Source organism: Diadema antillarum, unplaced genomic scaffold (genome assembly GCF_040938485.1).
Source record: "Diadema antillarum isolate AM-2024a unplaced genomic scaffold, OU_Dant_1.0 seq00002113_RagTag, whole genome shotgun sequence".
Classification (NCBI taxonomy): domain Eukaryota; kingdom Metazoa; phylum Echinodermata; class Echinoidea; order Diadematoida; family Diadematidae; genus Diadema; species Diadema antillarum.
The window spans coordinates 76,088-92,552 of NW_027272754.1; the positions used below are offsets into that span (position 1 = coordinate 76,088).

Below are 16,465 nucleotides of genomic sequence, written 5' to 3' on the forward strand. Positions count from 1 at the left end.
GATGTTATACTGCACTGCAAAGCTCATCAATGCTTTTTTGCTGCACTGTACTAAATAATTTAAATGCATAAATATTGAATAAATATCACATCCACATAACATAAAAAAGATAATGAAGGTACATATGTACATACATGTATTCAGAGTTTCATAGTGTACACAAACACATAAGTACAAAGGAATATTAGGTCAGCCTTTATCTGTAATGTATATTTCTGTCCACATGGCACAAAATGTCATAAATTCCTTACACTAAAATCTAGAGGGACAAAAACCTTCATACAAAACTCTGATAACTAAAGCAGAAATATTCTTGACTGGAGCTCCATGGAGTAGTACTCTCTTACCTTGCCTATGATCACTTCTAACACCAGCATGAAATAGTCCACACAGTACATGCAGGTGAAAACAAATTCACTCCTGGTGAAGTACAAGAGAAAGATAAGAAAATTTAATAAAAGAACAAAGAAAAAGAATGTAAAAATCACAGATATACCAGTATGATTCTTCCTCTTTCGTATACAGAGTATCAAACACCCTCCTTACCCTAACATGCCAGGACAATGAAACCGTCACATTAAAGGTGCTGTTTAATATTAGGCGCAGTGATTTAAAAAATGTTCGAGATATTACATTTGATGCATAGGTCAGTTGTATCACAAAAATCCTACCCTGTAAAAATTTTTGCAATGAAGCAAAATAATATAAGGAAATATCACTATTTCTCCTTAATAAAACATAACAGTAGATGGTTTAGTCTAGCATACGGGTAGCTATTGTTTACATTTTCTATCTTCAACAATGTTTGATATTAATAATACTGATTAAAACTTTGACATTGGTTGTTTCTATCCCTAACACACATTTTAAAACTATTTTGATGCACCTAAGCTGGGTTTTTGTTTCATCTGCAAATGCAATTGAGCAGGTTGACATACTTCACCAAACATAACAAAGAATCTCATATAATTTATTTATTACAATTCTATCTTGTTTTTCTCTCTCCTAGCAATGAAAGTAACTACTTTTTGACAATGAGAGTAGAAAAGGAGAGGGTAATATTAGGCGAACACACATTTGGCATACCACAGTACTTATCTTGTGTGCAGCCATATACAAGATTTTGGTGCTGACTCCAAAAGTCAGGATGCATCTTACAAATTTGTACCATATACATCTAAGCGCTTTAGGGCACTTGTTGCAAAAGCAGGCAGAGTATGAATATGATTATTGAGTTTTTGCTATCTCATGACATACATTGAAATGTCCATGAGCTCCAAACACATGATGCTACAGCATCTCTCACATACAGTATGATGTCCACTTACCTCAACCACCTATTCTCGTCCAGTGACCAAAACACTCGCCAGGACAGGAACCCCATGTGCACACCAACGTCAATGGCATAGACAATAAGGCAAAGAGGAGTCAGGGCCAGGACTATGTAGATGGTGGGAGACGCTTGTCTGTGTGGTCAAGAATAAGAACAAACACTATCCAATTAGAAACTGCACCTGTAAAACAGACATCTAATGAACATACTTCCAATATATGAGTTGCATTACACAGGGATGCACACTATAAACTTTTTTTTTTTTTTTTTTACTGCTTCGACCTGTTTGTTGGACCAGTATGTACCCAGTTTTTTATTCTTCACTGGTCCATTCCTGGAAAAGTTACAGGTCCAATAGTGATTTTTACTGGTCAGGGACCATCGTACCAGTGCCAGTGTGCAGTGTTGCATTACTCTGGCTCGTCTTGAACACCATGACAAAAACAGTCAAACCTTTTCTAGAACGACTGCTCAAGGGAAACACAAGTTCAGTCATTATAGTCAGGTCATCATTGTAGACCGGTTGGATGCGTAGCCATCATGACAAACATGTTATACTTGTATTGGTACGTATGTATATGTGTGTGTACAAATGTACTGCAGTATCTATTCAACAATATAACACAGACAAGAATTTATTTGATGTGATAGCCAACAAAGCAAATTGTAAGCTGGTCGTTCTACCTATAGTACAGCATGGATGATTTGGATGCACAGTAGGAGCCTACCTTACTTTCTAAAATGCCTTTATACACCTGATTTCTGCAACACCGATACTGCAGGTTATTTTTGATATTAAAAGCTATCTCTCTATATTTGCATATATGTACATCATGTGCATCTATGACCTTTCCTCCTACAAACGTAATATTCCATCTATCAATTTCTATCTAAGCATGTCTCTTAAAAAACATTTTCCTACAAATATGCTACTGTTTCCATGCACACTGTATGTTTTGGGTTTTGTTGTTGTTTCCAAACATGATCTGCAGGCGCTCCCATCAACAGGGGTTGAAAAGTCAAGTCATTCTCTTTTTTTTTTTTTAATCGTTATATATGGAGAGGCAAATAGCAAACCATTCAATGTTTCAAGACAAGACTATCACAAGTAATTACATAGAGACAGACACAAGTCATATACTGCAAAATGTCAATTTACAGTACCACACTTGGTGCTCAATCAACCGGAACATCGTGTCAAAACTATTTGCACAGTCACTACATGATGATTGAAGATAATCAAGGGAAAATCCATTCAGCATCAGTCTGCTCAAAAAGCCCCCCCCCCCCCCCCCCCCAAAAAAAAAAAAAAAAAAATCTCAAAGTAAAGAAATGAAAACATTTATGACACTTCCCCAAGTATTTGATCAAGATGAGTATTGATTCTGCATTTCAACATCAAAGAACAAACATTTGTACATAGTTGTGACATGACAGTTGGGATTACCCCATTCACAGTACAATGAAAACAATGTGTACACAGCCCACTGCACAATGATCTATCAAAATCTTATGACAAAATTATTACTTGGTGCTATTTCATTCCAGAGTTTCGATACCAAAATAATGGGTATAAAAAGCCCCAGCACAATTTTTGTTTTTTGTAGTTTTTTTCTGAACACGTTTTACAAGAGTGAAAACATAAATTGTTGTACATTTTCCAGTCTTATCTCTCTTTGGCTCATTTAGTTTGGTGAGTATACAACAGAAAGTTAATACTTAACAAAAAATACCATAAAACGAAATACCACAAAATATTGGAAATGTGACATGTCACGTACAGCAAAGAAAATTTCTCTATAGATAAATTGTTTGAGTACACATAGTCTTCTTTTTAATTGTGCATGATTATATTCATGAGTGCACTTCATTCTGTGTGATTCAATCCAAGTCTAGAGTCCAGTTTAATAGTACATAAAACAAAGACAGAAAAACTAAGTAGGTTATCTAAAATCCATTATTGTATTCTGAATACAATCATAGATTTTAGATTTTAACTGACTTACTGAATTTCAGTAGTGCAGAAAAGTATGCCTAAAATCTATCAAGTCATTTCTGACACTTCCCCAAGACCTTAAATCCACATACATAGAAATTTGTAGGCTCTGTATTACAATAATCCAAAGTCTAAGCATTTAAGTTAAATTTGTATTCTCCAAAACACTCTACAAGATGGTTGAAATATTTTTATCCCCCTTTGACACACAATTATATACATGTGTCAAAGCTGTCTGATCAAAGTATCAAATGCTCTAAGTGAATTGCATGCCAATTGGAGAATGCACCTGTTGTTGACACACAGAAACTGAGCTCTTGAGGGGTAAAGAGACCACAGAAAACAAACACAGATCCACTCTGCCCTAAACAAGTTGCCCTGGTTGCCGGCGGTAACCTGGCAACAAGACTCGAATCTCCTTGAACAGCGATAGACTGATGTAAATACATGTCTTGGCTGTCAAGAAGATGACTTGAAAAAAACCTATGAGCTGGAATTTGGACACTATCACTCTTTCTTTTTTTCTCCTTCTCTTTTTCAAAATATCTCAGCTTTATTGTGATGGCTTCATACTGTATATATATAATGTGACCACCCAGCTCAACACCTACAAAAAGTAGGCCAAGATGAATTTCCACTTTTATACATATACTTTTAAGGAGTAAGCTCTAAGCTTTAAAACAATATCTATAACTTGTTAAAATTGGACCATCCTAACTCATTCAAAAAGTGAATGAAATAAGAGAGTTACAAGGTGTAATTTCAGAGAAAAGAGGATTTAAGAAATGGGTCACTAAGGCTTGACATGCAAAAGTATCAATGAAAATATATTCTATTTCCAAGTGAAAGCAGTACCTGCCTGAAAAATATGGTACAGAAAAACTGCTAATATCACAATGTGGTTTTGTTTTCAGTCACCAGATTTTAACAGTAGGTAAAGCAAAGATTACTCTCTCAGGTAAGGCAAATTTTAAAAAATCTGAGTAGGTCATATTTTGGTCAATTACAGAGAATTCTTATCTGCAACTTTTTGAGGGTTTTGAGCTAGGCAGTCATATATAACACTTTGGCGTGCATTAATTGCATGAAGTTTTTGAATACTGTAAAAGTGGTTATTTTCACGCGAGTCATTTTTTTGTACTCAGCTGGGTGAGATGAATTTCACTTATTTTTAATTCTGCGGAATGAAGATATTTATTAGTGAAACATACGGCAAGCAAAAAATATTCATGTGTTTTTATATTCGTGCTGGTTTCTGGTCACGCGAAAATTTCCACTTTTACAGTACATTATTGTTAAATAAATGCTGAACAAAATACTGAATATGCAATAAAAATGAATAAACAACTGTGTTTATTCACTGTATGTATTTTGACATTTTCCTTGAATATTAGCAATATGAAAAAAAAATACAATTTATAAGAAGACTGAGAATGAAAAAGATCTGAAGCAAAAGAATGAGTGAAGAGAATGAAGAAGGAAAATGAGGAAATTATGAAGAAGAATAAAGATAACACAGAAACTTAGTCTAATGGAATCTTCACAAGTAATTACACAAAATGTTAAAACTCACGTCTGGACACTTTTTTCCTCTGGATCAAGACATTTCATTTTTCATTCAGAAATACCATTTCCAATGCCATGTGATATGCTTAAAAGGTGTTCTGATTAAAACTGACATTTGTGGCTGATCCTCAGAGTCCAAATCAAGTCCAATTATGGTACACTGTACAACCTCTGCCAATGGGTCATAGCTTCTAATGAGAAACTTATTGTTCATATCAGAGGGCTGGAGCTACACTGTAGATAATCTGGAGAAAATCAAATAACCTTTGATCACTGGTCGGATTGTTCTCATCGCCCCCCCCCCCCCCCCCCATCTTCAAATATCAATGTCGTTCATTTCAGAGCATCACAGAATTAGCACAGCTCACTACTAGACTAAGGGTTGTAAATGCAGGGTGAAAAGTAAATGTCCCGGTGCAGTATTTGTCCTTGGCTTGTTGCAGATAATGTGCTTGACATGAGCACGCTATTGTGAAAGAAGTGTACAAGTTACTGCATTGTCATCTAAAAAAAAAAAATGATATGGAGAAGAAACTACCAGTAGTTTTATACACTTTCCATCCTTTCGTAAAGATATAATCTCATCACTGACTACTCTGTTATCCCCATCCCATCCCATCTAAATCAACCATGTAAATCAACAGGTGACATTACTGTGTTTGATGAAATGTTTCGTTGCTAAGTGCAGTGGGGGTTCATATTTCCTTGGCTTTTTAAATAACAGAGGGAAACTCTGCCGAGTGTTCTTCAATTAACAATTCAACTCTCTTCTGCATCTTAAAAAACACACTTTGTGTCTACGTCACAAAATGCAGTTTCAGGACATGCAAAATTCACGCACCATATCCTTCCACAATGATGTCAAATACATCTCTTTGTGTACATAAAGTCATGAATACTTAATACCAATTGCAGCTAAACAATACCCTACAAGCATCATTATGACCTCTTTAAAACTCATAGTTTGTATGTACATGTACAATTGTATATCCCAGACATTGGTGCAACACAAGAAGACCAAGGATTCATTCTATTTTTGTTGGATTGTTTTCACAATCATTTGAAAAAAAAAGAAAAAAAGATAAAGAAAAAAAAAGAAGGTTGATTCGGTGATCAACAGCTTCGGCTGAAAGGGTCAAACTTCATAAAAAATATGCACTTTGATGAATGTTTGACACTGTGTATGTACATTGTAGACATTTAATTCACTATTTTTGTTTTGACGATACCATAGCACTAAACTTGAGTACACATGGCTGTGACCTAGCAACCTCAAAGCCTCCTGGGGATATGGTCTGTAGAGGCCTGCTATATGGTATTGTGTAAGATCTCCACCCCATGACAAGATCCCTCTTCCGCCTCAATGGGCAAGCACGGTTTGTTGCCCCCACACAGTTAAATGATTGGCCTTGATGAAAGCCCCTCACATTAAACAATATGTGCAATGAATGAAAAAAAAAAAGAAGAAAAATCTCCTTTGAGGCACATTCTTCTGGGTTACATCAATTTCGCTTCAAAATGCAAAAGGCTGTGAAATACACACACAAATGCAAGCCACTGTTAGTTCTGTCAAAATACACCTGTCTTTGACAGCACTCCTTTTTTTCTTCTTCTTCTTCTTTTCTATTTTTTATTTTTATTTTTTTTTTCTCTTTTTTTTTGTTTGGGGGGGGGGGGGGATATTTTCCTCTCTAAGCGACATATGATGATACCAGTGAGAAATGGCCATGGAAAAGAACTTCAACCAAAGTGTTCTACCCACTACTCACTGATATTCAAAACTTCACTCATTCATTTCTAGTCTGTGATATTCAGGTCCAATTCCATCAAGTACATAAGATAAAAATAAAGGGATCATGAAAAGGTAAATGTAAGTCTATGGCCACAGCCAATAGCAAGATTGCATGTAACACAATTATTTCTTTCCTTCTGCTTTCATCTGTCCAGAGGGGTTCAGACGAGCGCTTGCAAAACTGTCAAAATCATGGACACCATTCCCAGGCTATCATTTTGTATTGTATTCTCTCAAAGAAAGGTGAAGGTTCCCTTCTGCCACCTCCCCCACCTCTGCAAGGAAAAAAAAACCAGTACTGACAAAAAATGAGGCAATTTCTTAGACTCTCGTATACTTACTGTTCAAGTTGCTTGGAGGGAGGTTCAAAGAAAGTCAGAACAAGATGAAGAGTTGCCATGAGAAGGACGAGACCCTTGAAATATTTGTTGTTAATCATCTTGAAGCACCTACAAGACACAGATCAATCACCAATGAACATGAATTCCAATCAACCTGGCTCCTATTTCATAAAACTTGTTATCAGTGACAGACTGCCACATTTCTATGACAAATTTGCTCTCAGCCAATCAGATGCAAGGATTTCAGTCGCTTGATAACAACTTTCGTAACTTGTCATTTTTATGAAATGGGGCCCAGATCATGCAAAACTTTATGGGATGAAAGATGAAGTTAACATTGAGTACATTCAATGTTTTTCATTTGTCTTTACACAGCAGATGCTGAAAATTTCACTTTGGCATATATATATCTGAGCTATTAATTGGATGAATATTTTCAATCCCATCTGACAGCTGATATGTAATTGTGACTATTGCACTCTTCTTTAACTTTGCAAACTTATAAATAATACATTGTACACTTTAACATACTTTGTTGAAACATCAGCTATAAACATACTGAGAAAATTATGTGTTAAGCATTTTGAAAAAAAAAATATGAACAGCAGCAGATACATTGTATCTATAAGGATTTCAGAGTCCAATATCCAGTGTTAGTAGATATAAAGTATTCCAATAAAAATTGAACTTGTCTACATGTACATTTGACCATGTAGGGGAGACTGTTTAACTGAGCTCCCTTGGCAGGTGGCCTCTTTATACATTAAATATCCAACAGCATAAATATACAACAAAAGAAAGGGATTATTAATGTAGAGGGGTGAAGATGTGTTTTTTTTTTTCTTTTTTTTTTTCTTATTCGATAAGCCTTGTTCGCCTTGGACTATATGCAACTGTATCTAATATGTAATATCAAAATTTTTGAGCCTGGGTATTTGTTCCAAGTTCATCATGCCACTATGGGCATCCCTGGTGGTAGTGTCTCTGCCAGGAAAGCAGTAGATAACAGGTTCGAATCCAACTGGTTCTTCTTTTCTGACATGTTTGTTAAATATGTAGATCAGCAGTTACAATCTTACAAAATTGTACACAGGGTGACAACTGATAAAATAATTTAAAAAAAAAATCAGCTAGGAACAGCATCATACAATTGTAAATGGCTTTCCATGCAATCAACTACAGTGTAACAAACACAGTATTTACAACTGTACATTGCATACTGTACATATACAGACTACATTGTGCACAGGTGGTCTTTAACCCGTTGAGGACGAGTCCCGAGTATACTCGGGCAGGTGTCTATGGGAAATGCATGTTGTAGCAAAATCAGTCCGTCCTCAACAGGTTAATTTACAGGTGTACTGAAATTATGAGGGACTCACCATCGCCCAAATTTTGGCTTGAAGAATGCCCTTGCTTTGCCATACTTTCCACGGCCACTAATGGCATCATCGATGTGAGCTGCAGCCAGCTTCAGCTCACGATCCTCACCCTTCAGCTCAGTGAACGTCTGGGTTAAGGCATCCGTCTACAGGGAGAAATGCACAGGTGATTGTTAACTCTCTGACATCCAGCCAGGCGATTGTTAAATCTCTGACATCCAGCCAGGTTACTCTATACCATCCTATCACTAACACCTACAATTTTGTATTATGGAGTACCATTTTGTCATTTGAGTGTTTTTTTGATGCAATGATCCCTTGAAAAATATGTACAGGGTCTTGTTCATTGTTTTTTTCAGAACAGAGAATATACAGTACACATTATTATGTTAGCCTACAGTAGTGATGTTACATGAAATGTTTTTGGCAACAGAGAATGACACTATATTCCACACAAAGACCAAAAGTCACTGAATATCCATTGATGATCTACTAAATGTGTTATTCTGATATTTTAAACACTGCACATTATGTATTTTTCACACATTAGGTTTATGAATACAATGTAATGCTCTTACATGTGTGATGGTTATAAAAATGGAGAAAAAACAATGTACATGGTCAGATAAAGTCCAGATGCAAGACTTCTTTTCCTAATAAAACCATCAATTAAATGTACAGTACCTACATGTACAAAATCACAACCACAGAGTACTCTCAAAGGAACATGGTTTTCAAATCTAAGGACTAAAAGTTGACAGTACCACAATGTAAACTTGTGTATGATTTGTCTAAAGATGACTGAAGTTCCATAAACCTTATTATCTACAATGCTGCACAAATTTTTAGTTAATTGCATACATTGAGTACAAAGCTGGCATTTATGCTATGTATGACAGAAAGAGAACATAAACTTGTATCGTATGCATTGTATTCATCAAGATTTCACAATTGACAGTGGCGGATCGAGAGGGGGGCTCACCAGGCACGCGCCCCCTCTTAATTTTTTGTTTATACAAAAGAAATAAAAAGGAAAATATGGGGGGGGGGAGCTCATGCGCACCCCTTTAATTTTGTAAAGGCGCCTCCCCTTCACGGAATTCCTGGATCCGCCCCTGCTTGAATTTATAGAGCAACAATCTCTATGCAAAGATTGAAACTACAATTATATATAAAGCATGTTTTCAATCACATGCTCAATTCATTAATTTATCAATTATCTTTCCTTAAAGTTGTATTAAGCTGTGGTACCATCACAAGGCAATTTAATGATATAATCTTCCCATTTTGTCTTGTGGCAACACTCATAATGTCATGAAAGTTGACATTGATATCTTGAAAATCTACATTTAACAGCTTTATAAAATTATTTAATATTTTGTTTGTACTTACTCCATCCACTCTGGGCACCAGGCACAAGGCAGGGGTGAGGAGACCATACAGAGCAAAGTTCTCTTGGGATGATCTCTGTTTGAATGTCCTCATAAAAACTTTATTGTTCCTCATCTTTGTTTCTGAGTCTTCCCTAGGCCCCACTTTCTCCACATCATTTAATGTTTTCACAGATGGTCTCTTCTCCGAGCCTAGAGAGTCAACACCACTGTCTGGTGTCGACACTTTTCCATGGTTTGCTCCATCACGTGCCTTGAAAGCCTGCATTACGTCTTTGAGCATCACGCCTTGGCTATTGTTATTTTTGGAGACCTCTGAGTCCTTGGTAAATGCTTGCTTTTCAGGCTCCTCCACAACTACCATTGGCTCCACCCTGTTGTTCCTGAAAGGTGAGCTTCTTCCGGTGGGAGAGGTTCTTCCACCGGGTGGAGTTGTTTGTCTGTCCACCTTTGGTGCACTGTCTGCGGGAAGAGATGACTCAACCGTGATTTTCACCTCCGTTTTGTCGAAGTTCTCCACCCGAATTGGTGGAGGACTCTGTTTCCTGTCTGGGATGACGCCCAGAGAACTGTTCAGGGATTCGCTGAGGAGGGGTCGCTTGTCCCCCATGGCCCCTCCATCCTTTGGGGGTTTCTTTTCCACATCTTCCTCCAAGGGTTTTGCTCCTTCCTCCCCTTCATTCATCGCCTCCTCATCGCTCTCAAGCTCCAGGAGCATCCTCCGGTACTGCTCAGCAAGCTGTGCTTGCCTTTGAGCCTCCTCATCATCATCGTCCTCCATCTCTGCCTGGTTCTGACCTTCCTTCTCTTCTTCCTCCATCTTGATCAATGATAGGTCCTCCGGTCAAGGATTGACCCCGATTATACTCTTTGGCCTTTCCCTTTCAGTCTACAATTCATGCACTTTTGCTTTTCTTCATGAAGTCCAAAAGAAATCCACAAATTCATAACTTGAGAACTACATGATGAAGCGGAAACGGTTCAGGACAGGAGTAGAGAACCTCTGATGGTCACAGTGTAACTGCATGAAGATGTTTTCATGATTGCTAGCAAGTTTTCTTGTCCTCACGCCATGTCCCATTCATAGATGCATGTGCATCATAGACCTGTACAAAAATGCTGGAAATACAAAAACAATGCATTTAAATGAAAGGACAATAGTGTCAGATTAACGGTTCATTAACATATTGATTGCCTTGCCACCAATTCTAATAATCATCAGAACTGTCTAGTTGACTGCCAATGCATGATTGCAAAACGGCTGCAGGGCTAATCACTAATGCTGACTTAATTGTTCTTCAAGTAACTAGTATTCTGCTATTATATGAGCTACACTGTAAGCCTTTTTAAATTGGCTAGTGCAGCAGTAAAATAAACACCTCCAAAGGATGAATGGCATTGCAACCCTGTTGGGGCATACAGAGATCCATCCAACAGAGGTTTGTTGATCACCATCTTAGTTATTATCAACATCTACTGACAAAACATACATCAAAGCCCCCTCACAAATATCAATGTAACAAGCTGTAACAAGCAGATTGCGAGACTTGTCACTTTTCTTGTTGCATGAAGTCTAGCCAAACATTTTTACTTTAAAGGGAACCCAAACCCAAAGAGCAATGTGGATTGAGTGAAAGCAGCAATATTAGTAGAACACATCAGTGAAATTTGAGGAAAATCAGATAATCGATGCAAAAGTTATGAACTTGCAAAGTTTTGGTGTTGGAACTGCTGGATTATGAGGAGACTACAAGAGGTTATGACGTACACGTTGTATGTGTGGACAACAATATAAAGAAAATATAAAGAAAATTCCACAAAAATTCACTTTTCTAGCATAATGAAAGAGCAGTTGACTAACCGTTTTCAGAAAGCAGGGGGAATAATTGTTACCCTTAACGTACATTGTGTATGTCAGTATCAAGTTGATGGAATGTGTAATTTTCATGAAAAATGAGTTTTTGTGGAATTCACCAAAATGCAAAGTGACAAATACAATCAGGAATGTACACCACTGGTTTGTAATGGTGTCTTTCCATGTTGTCTTCTTGTTCATCTTTGTACCTACAATTTTTTGTATTGCCATCTTAAGTGCAAGAGAATTTGTCATTGCATGTTTCATAATCATCAAGTTCTATAAAGAATCAACCAACATGTTTTTGTGTGTACTTGGGAGGTGTACAGTAGCTGTATTGAACTTTCAGCATAAAGAATTGTTTTATTTAGGAAAGTACATCAGGAGAAAACCCAATCAAAATTCCATTTCACTTCATGTACATCTTTGCAGTGTTTGACAGTACTGGGGGTTGGCAGTTGCAGGATTAATACAGTACAGGGCAGTGTAAGTGTCTGAACATTATCAGAAAAAAAAGAAAACTTTGAAAAAAAAAATGATTTCTGGATCTTTTAAAGTTGTTTAAGGATACAAATAGGCACTTCAATGTGAATGCATGCACATTCACCACTGGAAGAGAGCATGATTAAACATGATGGAAATATCAATTATGCAAAAATACATCATATGTACATAGATCAAATACATGGATGGTATTTAAAAAAAAAGGAGTTAACTGTCATGCTTATTGTCACAACAAGCCCGACTAAATCTACTTCCACGCCTCAGCATATAACTTAGGCTATGTAATCTGGCCTAGCGGGCTTTGTAAGGTACATTGTATGGTATCCAGGGAACCGCTGTTGGTGCTAATCGTGGTCAGTCGAGGGGGCCCGTCCCTTCGCTGCCCAATCAACAAGTGCGTCATGACAGACCTTAAGACAGCTATCCAGTCTTCTGGACAGAGAGAACAATACCAGTCCTCAGCTCCTTGCATTCTGTGTGTGTTTAGTGTCTTTACTATGAGATGGAGTGTATGGAAAGAAGATGGAGCGTTTGCCCCGTCCACTGAAGAAGGAGATGCCTATTGTACTGAACAACTGAAGTGAAGAGAGCTACCAGTGGATCTCTTTTATGGGATAAGAAAGAGGAGAACTGTGTTCAGGGACACAGTCACTGCCTGAGCATTGCATCAAAAGCTGTGTATCCATACTCAGTACATGTATTTATACACGTAGGGGCTTTGGTATCAAAGACAGTCGAGAAGGTACAAATAAGAGGAATTACAGTCTTATTTTTACACTGCTCTTTGCTGTACCTAAAGTATATTATACTCTCTCTTTCTCTTTCTCTACCTCAGTCTCTCAACTAGCTCTCTTTCTTCATAAACATACCTGTCTGCATCGTCTTTCATTTTACATGCCGGTACTGTAAGAAAATGCATGAAAGTTTCACAAATTCTTGAGTGACATTTACATTTTGCAAGCTGGCATGAAGGTTTCACAAATTCTTGGGTGACATTTATACATGTACGCATGCTGGAATGATGGGTTTAAATAAGGTACGGTAATGCCACAATATATGCTTCAAGAGCCAAATTGGGATGCATTTAGTTGAAAGTAATCTATTCACGCTGTCTTTACAATGTGCCAAATGTCCTAGATGGAAAACATACCCGATGCACAAAAAGAGATTCTTATCTACTGTAGATATGATTGGCATTTAAAAGGCTGCAAAATAGATCCTATTTCTTTTATTTACTCACATGGCTTTCTGATATGAGTATGATAACAACTGTTCCTACAAGTACATCATGTCCCAGGTTGGAGTGGTAAATTACAGATTTAAAAATGCACGGCAAAATTCTTCATCAGTTCTATAAAAATAAAAGAATGCTTGGAGAAAAGAGCGTGTTTCCATCAAGCCCAAATGAACTAGCAATATTACAGGACAATTTTAAAGTTTAAATCAACGACATAAAACTAACTGTAATCATGTCCAGCAAAAAATGACAAGAAATTGAATTAAATGTTTCATAGGAAAAGTTTATGAGTTATGCCTACATCCATGCATGGCATTATTCTTTGCAGTTCTCTTGCTTAAATAAAAGAATGATGGGAGCAAAGAATTATTATGTATGTTACCATCAAACCAAAGTAAACCAGTATTATTAAGGGGCAATTTCAAAGTTAAATCAATATCACATAACTTCAACTAATTCATGTAGAGCAACCAATGACAAGATTGATGGAATGTTTCATACATTGTAGGAAAAGTTTGTGAATATGTACCGCCATGGAACAAAATTTGGAAATTCCATGTACTGTATACATATTGTGAATTTCCCCTAGATTATTTCATTGTGCTCTAGACAGAGAATTAAAGGGGAAATCCAGTCTTAATATAAGTTAGTCTGATTAGAAAGAGTAAAATGAATTACGAGTTCAACAGTATAATTTTGATCGCAATTGGATGAAAAATAAGGAAGTTATGGCATTTCGAAGTTTCGCTAAATTTTTTTAAGGAAACAGTTCTTGAACAGTCAATATGAGTATTATGCAAATGACAAAGCGAGCATGTCATCCCCTCACAACTTGCCATACATAGTTTGTACATAAAATTTGGAAATTTCCAGTTTTTCATTCAATTTCAAATGCAATTATACCGGAGGCTCAAATCCTCAACTGATCACTTTTCTGAAGTTATTCAACCAAGAATAACATCAAGTTTCAAACTTCAATGACAGAAACATTGAATTTTCATCATTTTTTTTTTACACAATCAATGGAAAATTGTGAGGTTATGACATGTTAGCTCATCCATTTGCATCGTATTCATATCCACTGTACAAGAACTGTTTTGCTGAAATTTGCAAAACTTCAAAATGTCATAACTTCCTTATTTTTCATCCGATTTCACTCAAATTGTTACCATTGAACTCCTAAGATTTTACTCTTTTTTATCAGTTTAACATATATTCAGACTGGATTTCCCCTTTAACCCAAATATGAATAATACTTCTGAATATATTGTATACAATTGTAAGTGGTTGGGAAAAACCGCAATAGGGAATGAAATGAAATTAGACAAATGTCTGAGGTCAATGCATGTATCTCAGAATGTGTACATATTAAAATGACATCATTTATTCATACATGTATGAAGACTTCAACCAAGATTCATCTTGGTTACGTGACAGTAATGTTGTATTTTCCTTAAATTGATCTGTCTTATAGGCCTACACAAGATGTATTTTGGGACAATGTGACATTCATTAATGGAGAAATGTCACAAATTTTACATATTTTCATCGTAGTGGAACATTTTACATTGTATGTGACAATTTTCAAGAAGAACCATTTTGGTCAGATGTCATACGAGTGTAAGTCATCTTCAACAAAAAAAAAAAAGAAGTTTTTGTTTTTAATGAAAATCTATATTGTTCTACATTTTCCTATTCATCTTTATTTTTATCATTTTCTAGTATAATTTACATACCATGAATGTTTATGAAAATAAGAAGAATTTATGAAGGAACACTATGAATATCATATATATGACTAACATACTAAAAAAAAAAAAAAAACCGACAAAAATTCAATATTTCTGTCACTGAAGTCTGAAACATGATGTTATTCCTGGTTAAATAACTTCAGAATAGTGATCAGTTAGATACACTGTACATACCAGGATTTGAGCCTCGGGCATAATTGTATTTGAATGAAAAACTGGAAATTTCAAAAGTTTATGTACAAACTATATGGCAAGTTGTGAGGGAATGACATGCTCACTTTGCCATTTGCATATTGACTGTTCAAGAACTGTTTGCCGAAAAATTAGCAAAAATTTGAAATGTCATAACTTCCTTATTTTTCACTCAATTTCGATCAAAATTTTACCATTGAATTTGTAATATATACAATGTATACTTACTCTTTCTAATCTTATATTTGGAATGGATTTCCTCTTTAAGTAACTTGTACAAATTGGGGAGTCTGTATCCAGAGGTATGTAGACAGAAAGTAACAAGTGGTGACTGTGGTCACCACAAACTACACCTGTACCATTAACCTTTGAGAGATACAATAGGACTAGACATTGTTGTATATGCTTTCATCAAATTCAATCACAAGTCAAAGATTTGGTTTTGAGTTGTTGGGACATTTCTATGACACATCAGATGCAGAGTAATTAGTACACACTTATTCAATGTCTTCTTTGCTATTAAAGTCCTGTGCTTCGATAAAGCCCACATTTTCTAGATTCATTTTCAAGTACTTTCTTCTTCTTCTTTTTTTTTTTTTTTTTTTTGGGGGGGGGGGTAGGGCAGGAAACTGTACAACAAGCTACCAAACATGTGTACTATTTTATAATCTACCACAGGTATTACAAATCTGGTGGGATGTATTCTCACTTCTGCAGGATCACAGAGTATCAGATCACAAATCATTACATTACAGCCGGACATGAAGTGAAAGAATGAAGGGATCCATGTACACTTGCACATACAGTTGTAAACTGTAGAAAGGTAACTCTGGGCCTTATAAATGCACTCTTTATTTGGCATACTTGTGAAATAGGCATCACAGCTCTCCGTACAGATCAACCTATTTAAACAAGATTTAATTGTTGTTTTTTATACCAAAACCTAAGCCTACACTAATAGTAATACATCATACCTCATTTCTAGAATCCTCTCATCTGATTGGTTAAAAGGGGAGTCATGAAAATAACTGTGCCCTATTTTTGAGTTACTGTGACCGGGCGCGGGCACAGTTAGTAAATAGGTTTTAGAGACAGTCGCGACCCCGTACACGTAGATCGCTCAGA

At 36.3% G+C, this 16,465-nt stretch overlaps 1 protein-coding gene across 1 annotated transcript in view; it reads right to left on the reverse strand.

Moving 5' to 3' along the window:
* The window catches only part of LOC139713970 (uncharacterized), a 46,216-nt gene extending 35,390 nt beyond the window's left edge, over window positions 1–10,826 (reverse strand). The window contains exons 1-5 of the mRNA XM_071625697.1: window positions 9,803–10,826; window positions 8,411–8,556; window positions 7,029–7,136; window positions 1,329–1,466; window positions 348–420 (exon numbers count right to left, since the gene is read on the reverse strand). Of these exons, the coding sequence (XP_071481798.1) occupies window positions 348–420; window positions 1,329–1,466; window positions 7,029–7,136; window positions 8,411–8,556; window positions 9,803–10,621 (1,284 nt within the window). The 5' untranslated portion in view covers window positions 10,622–10,826. The remainder of the gene's footprint in view (window positions 1–347; window positions 421–1,328; window positions 1,467–7,028; window positions 7,137–8,410; window positions 8,557–9,802) is intronic.
* Window positions 10,827–16,465: the final 5,639 nt, after the last annotated feature.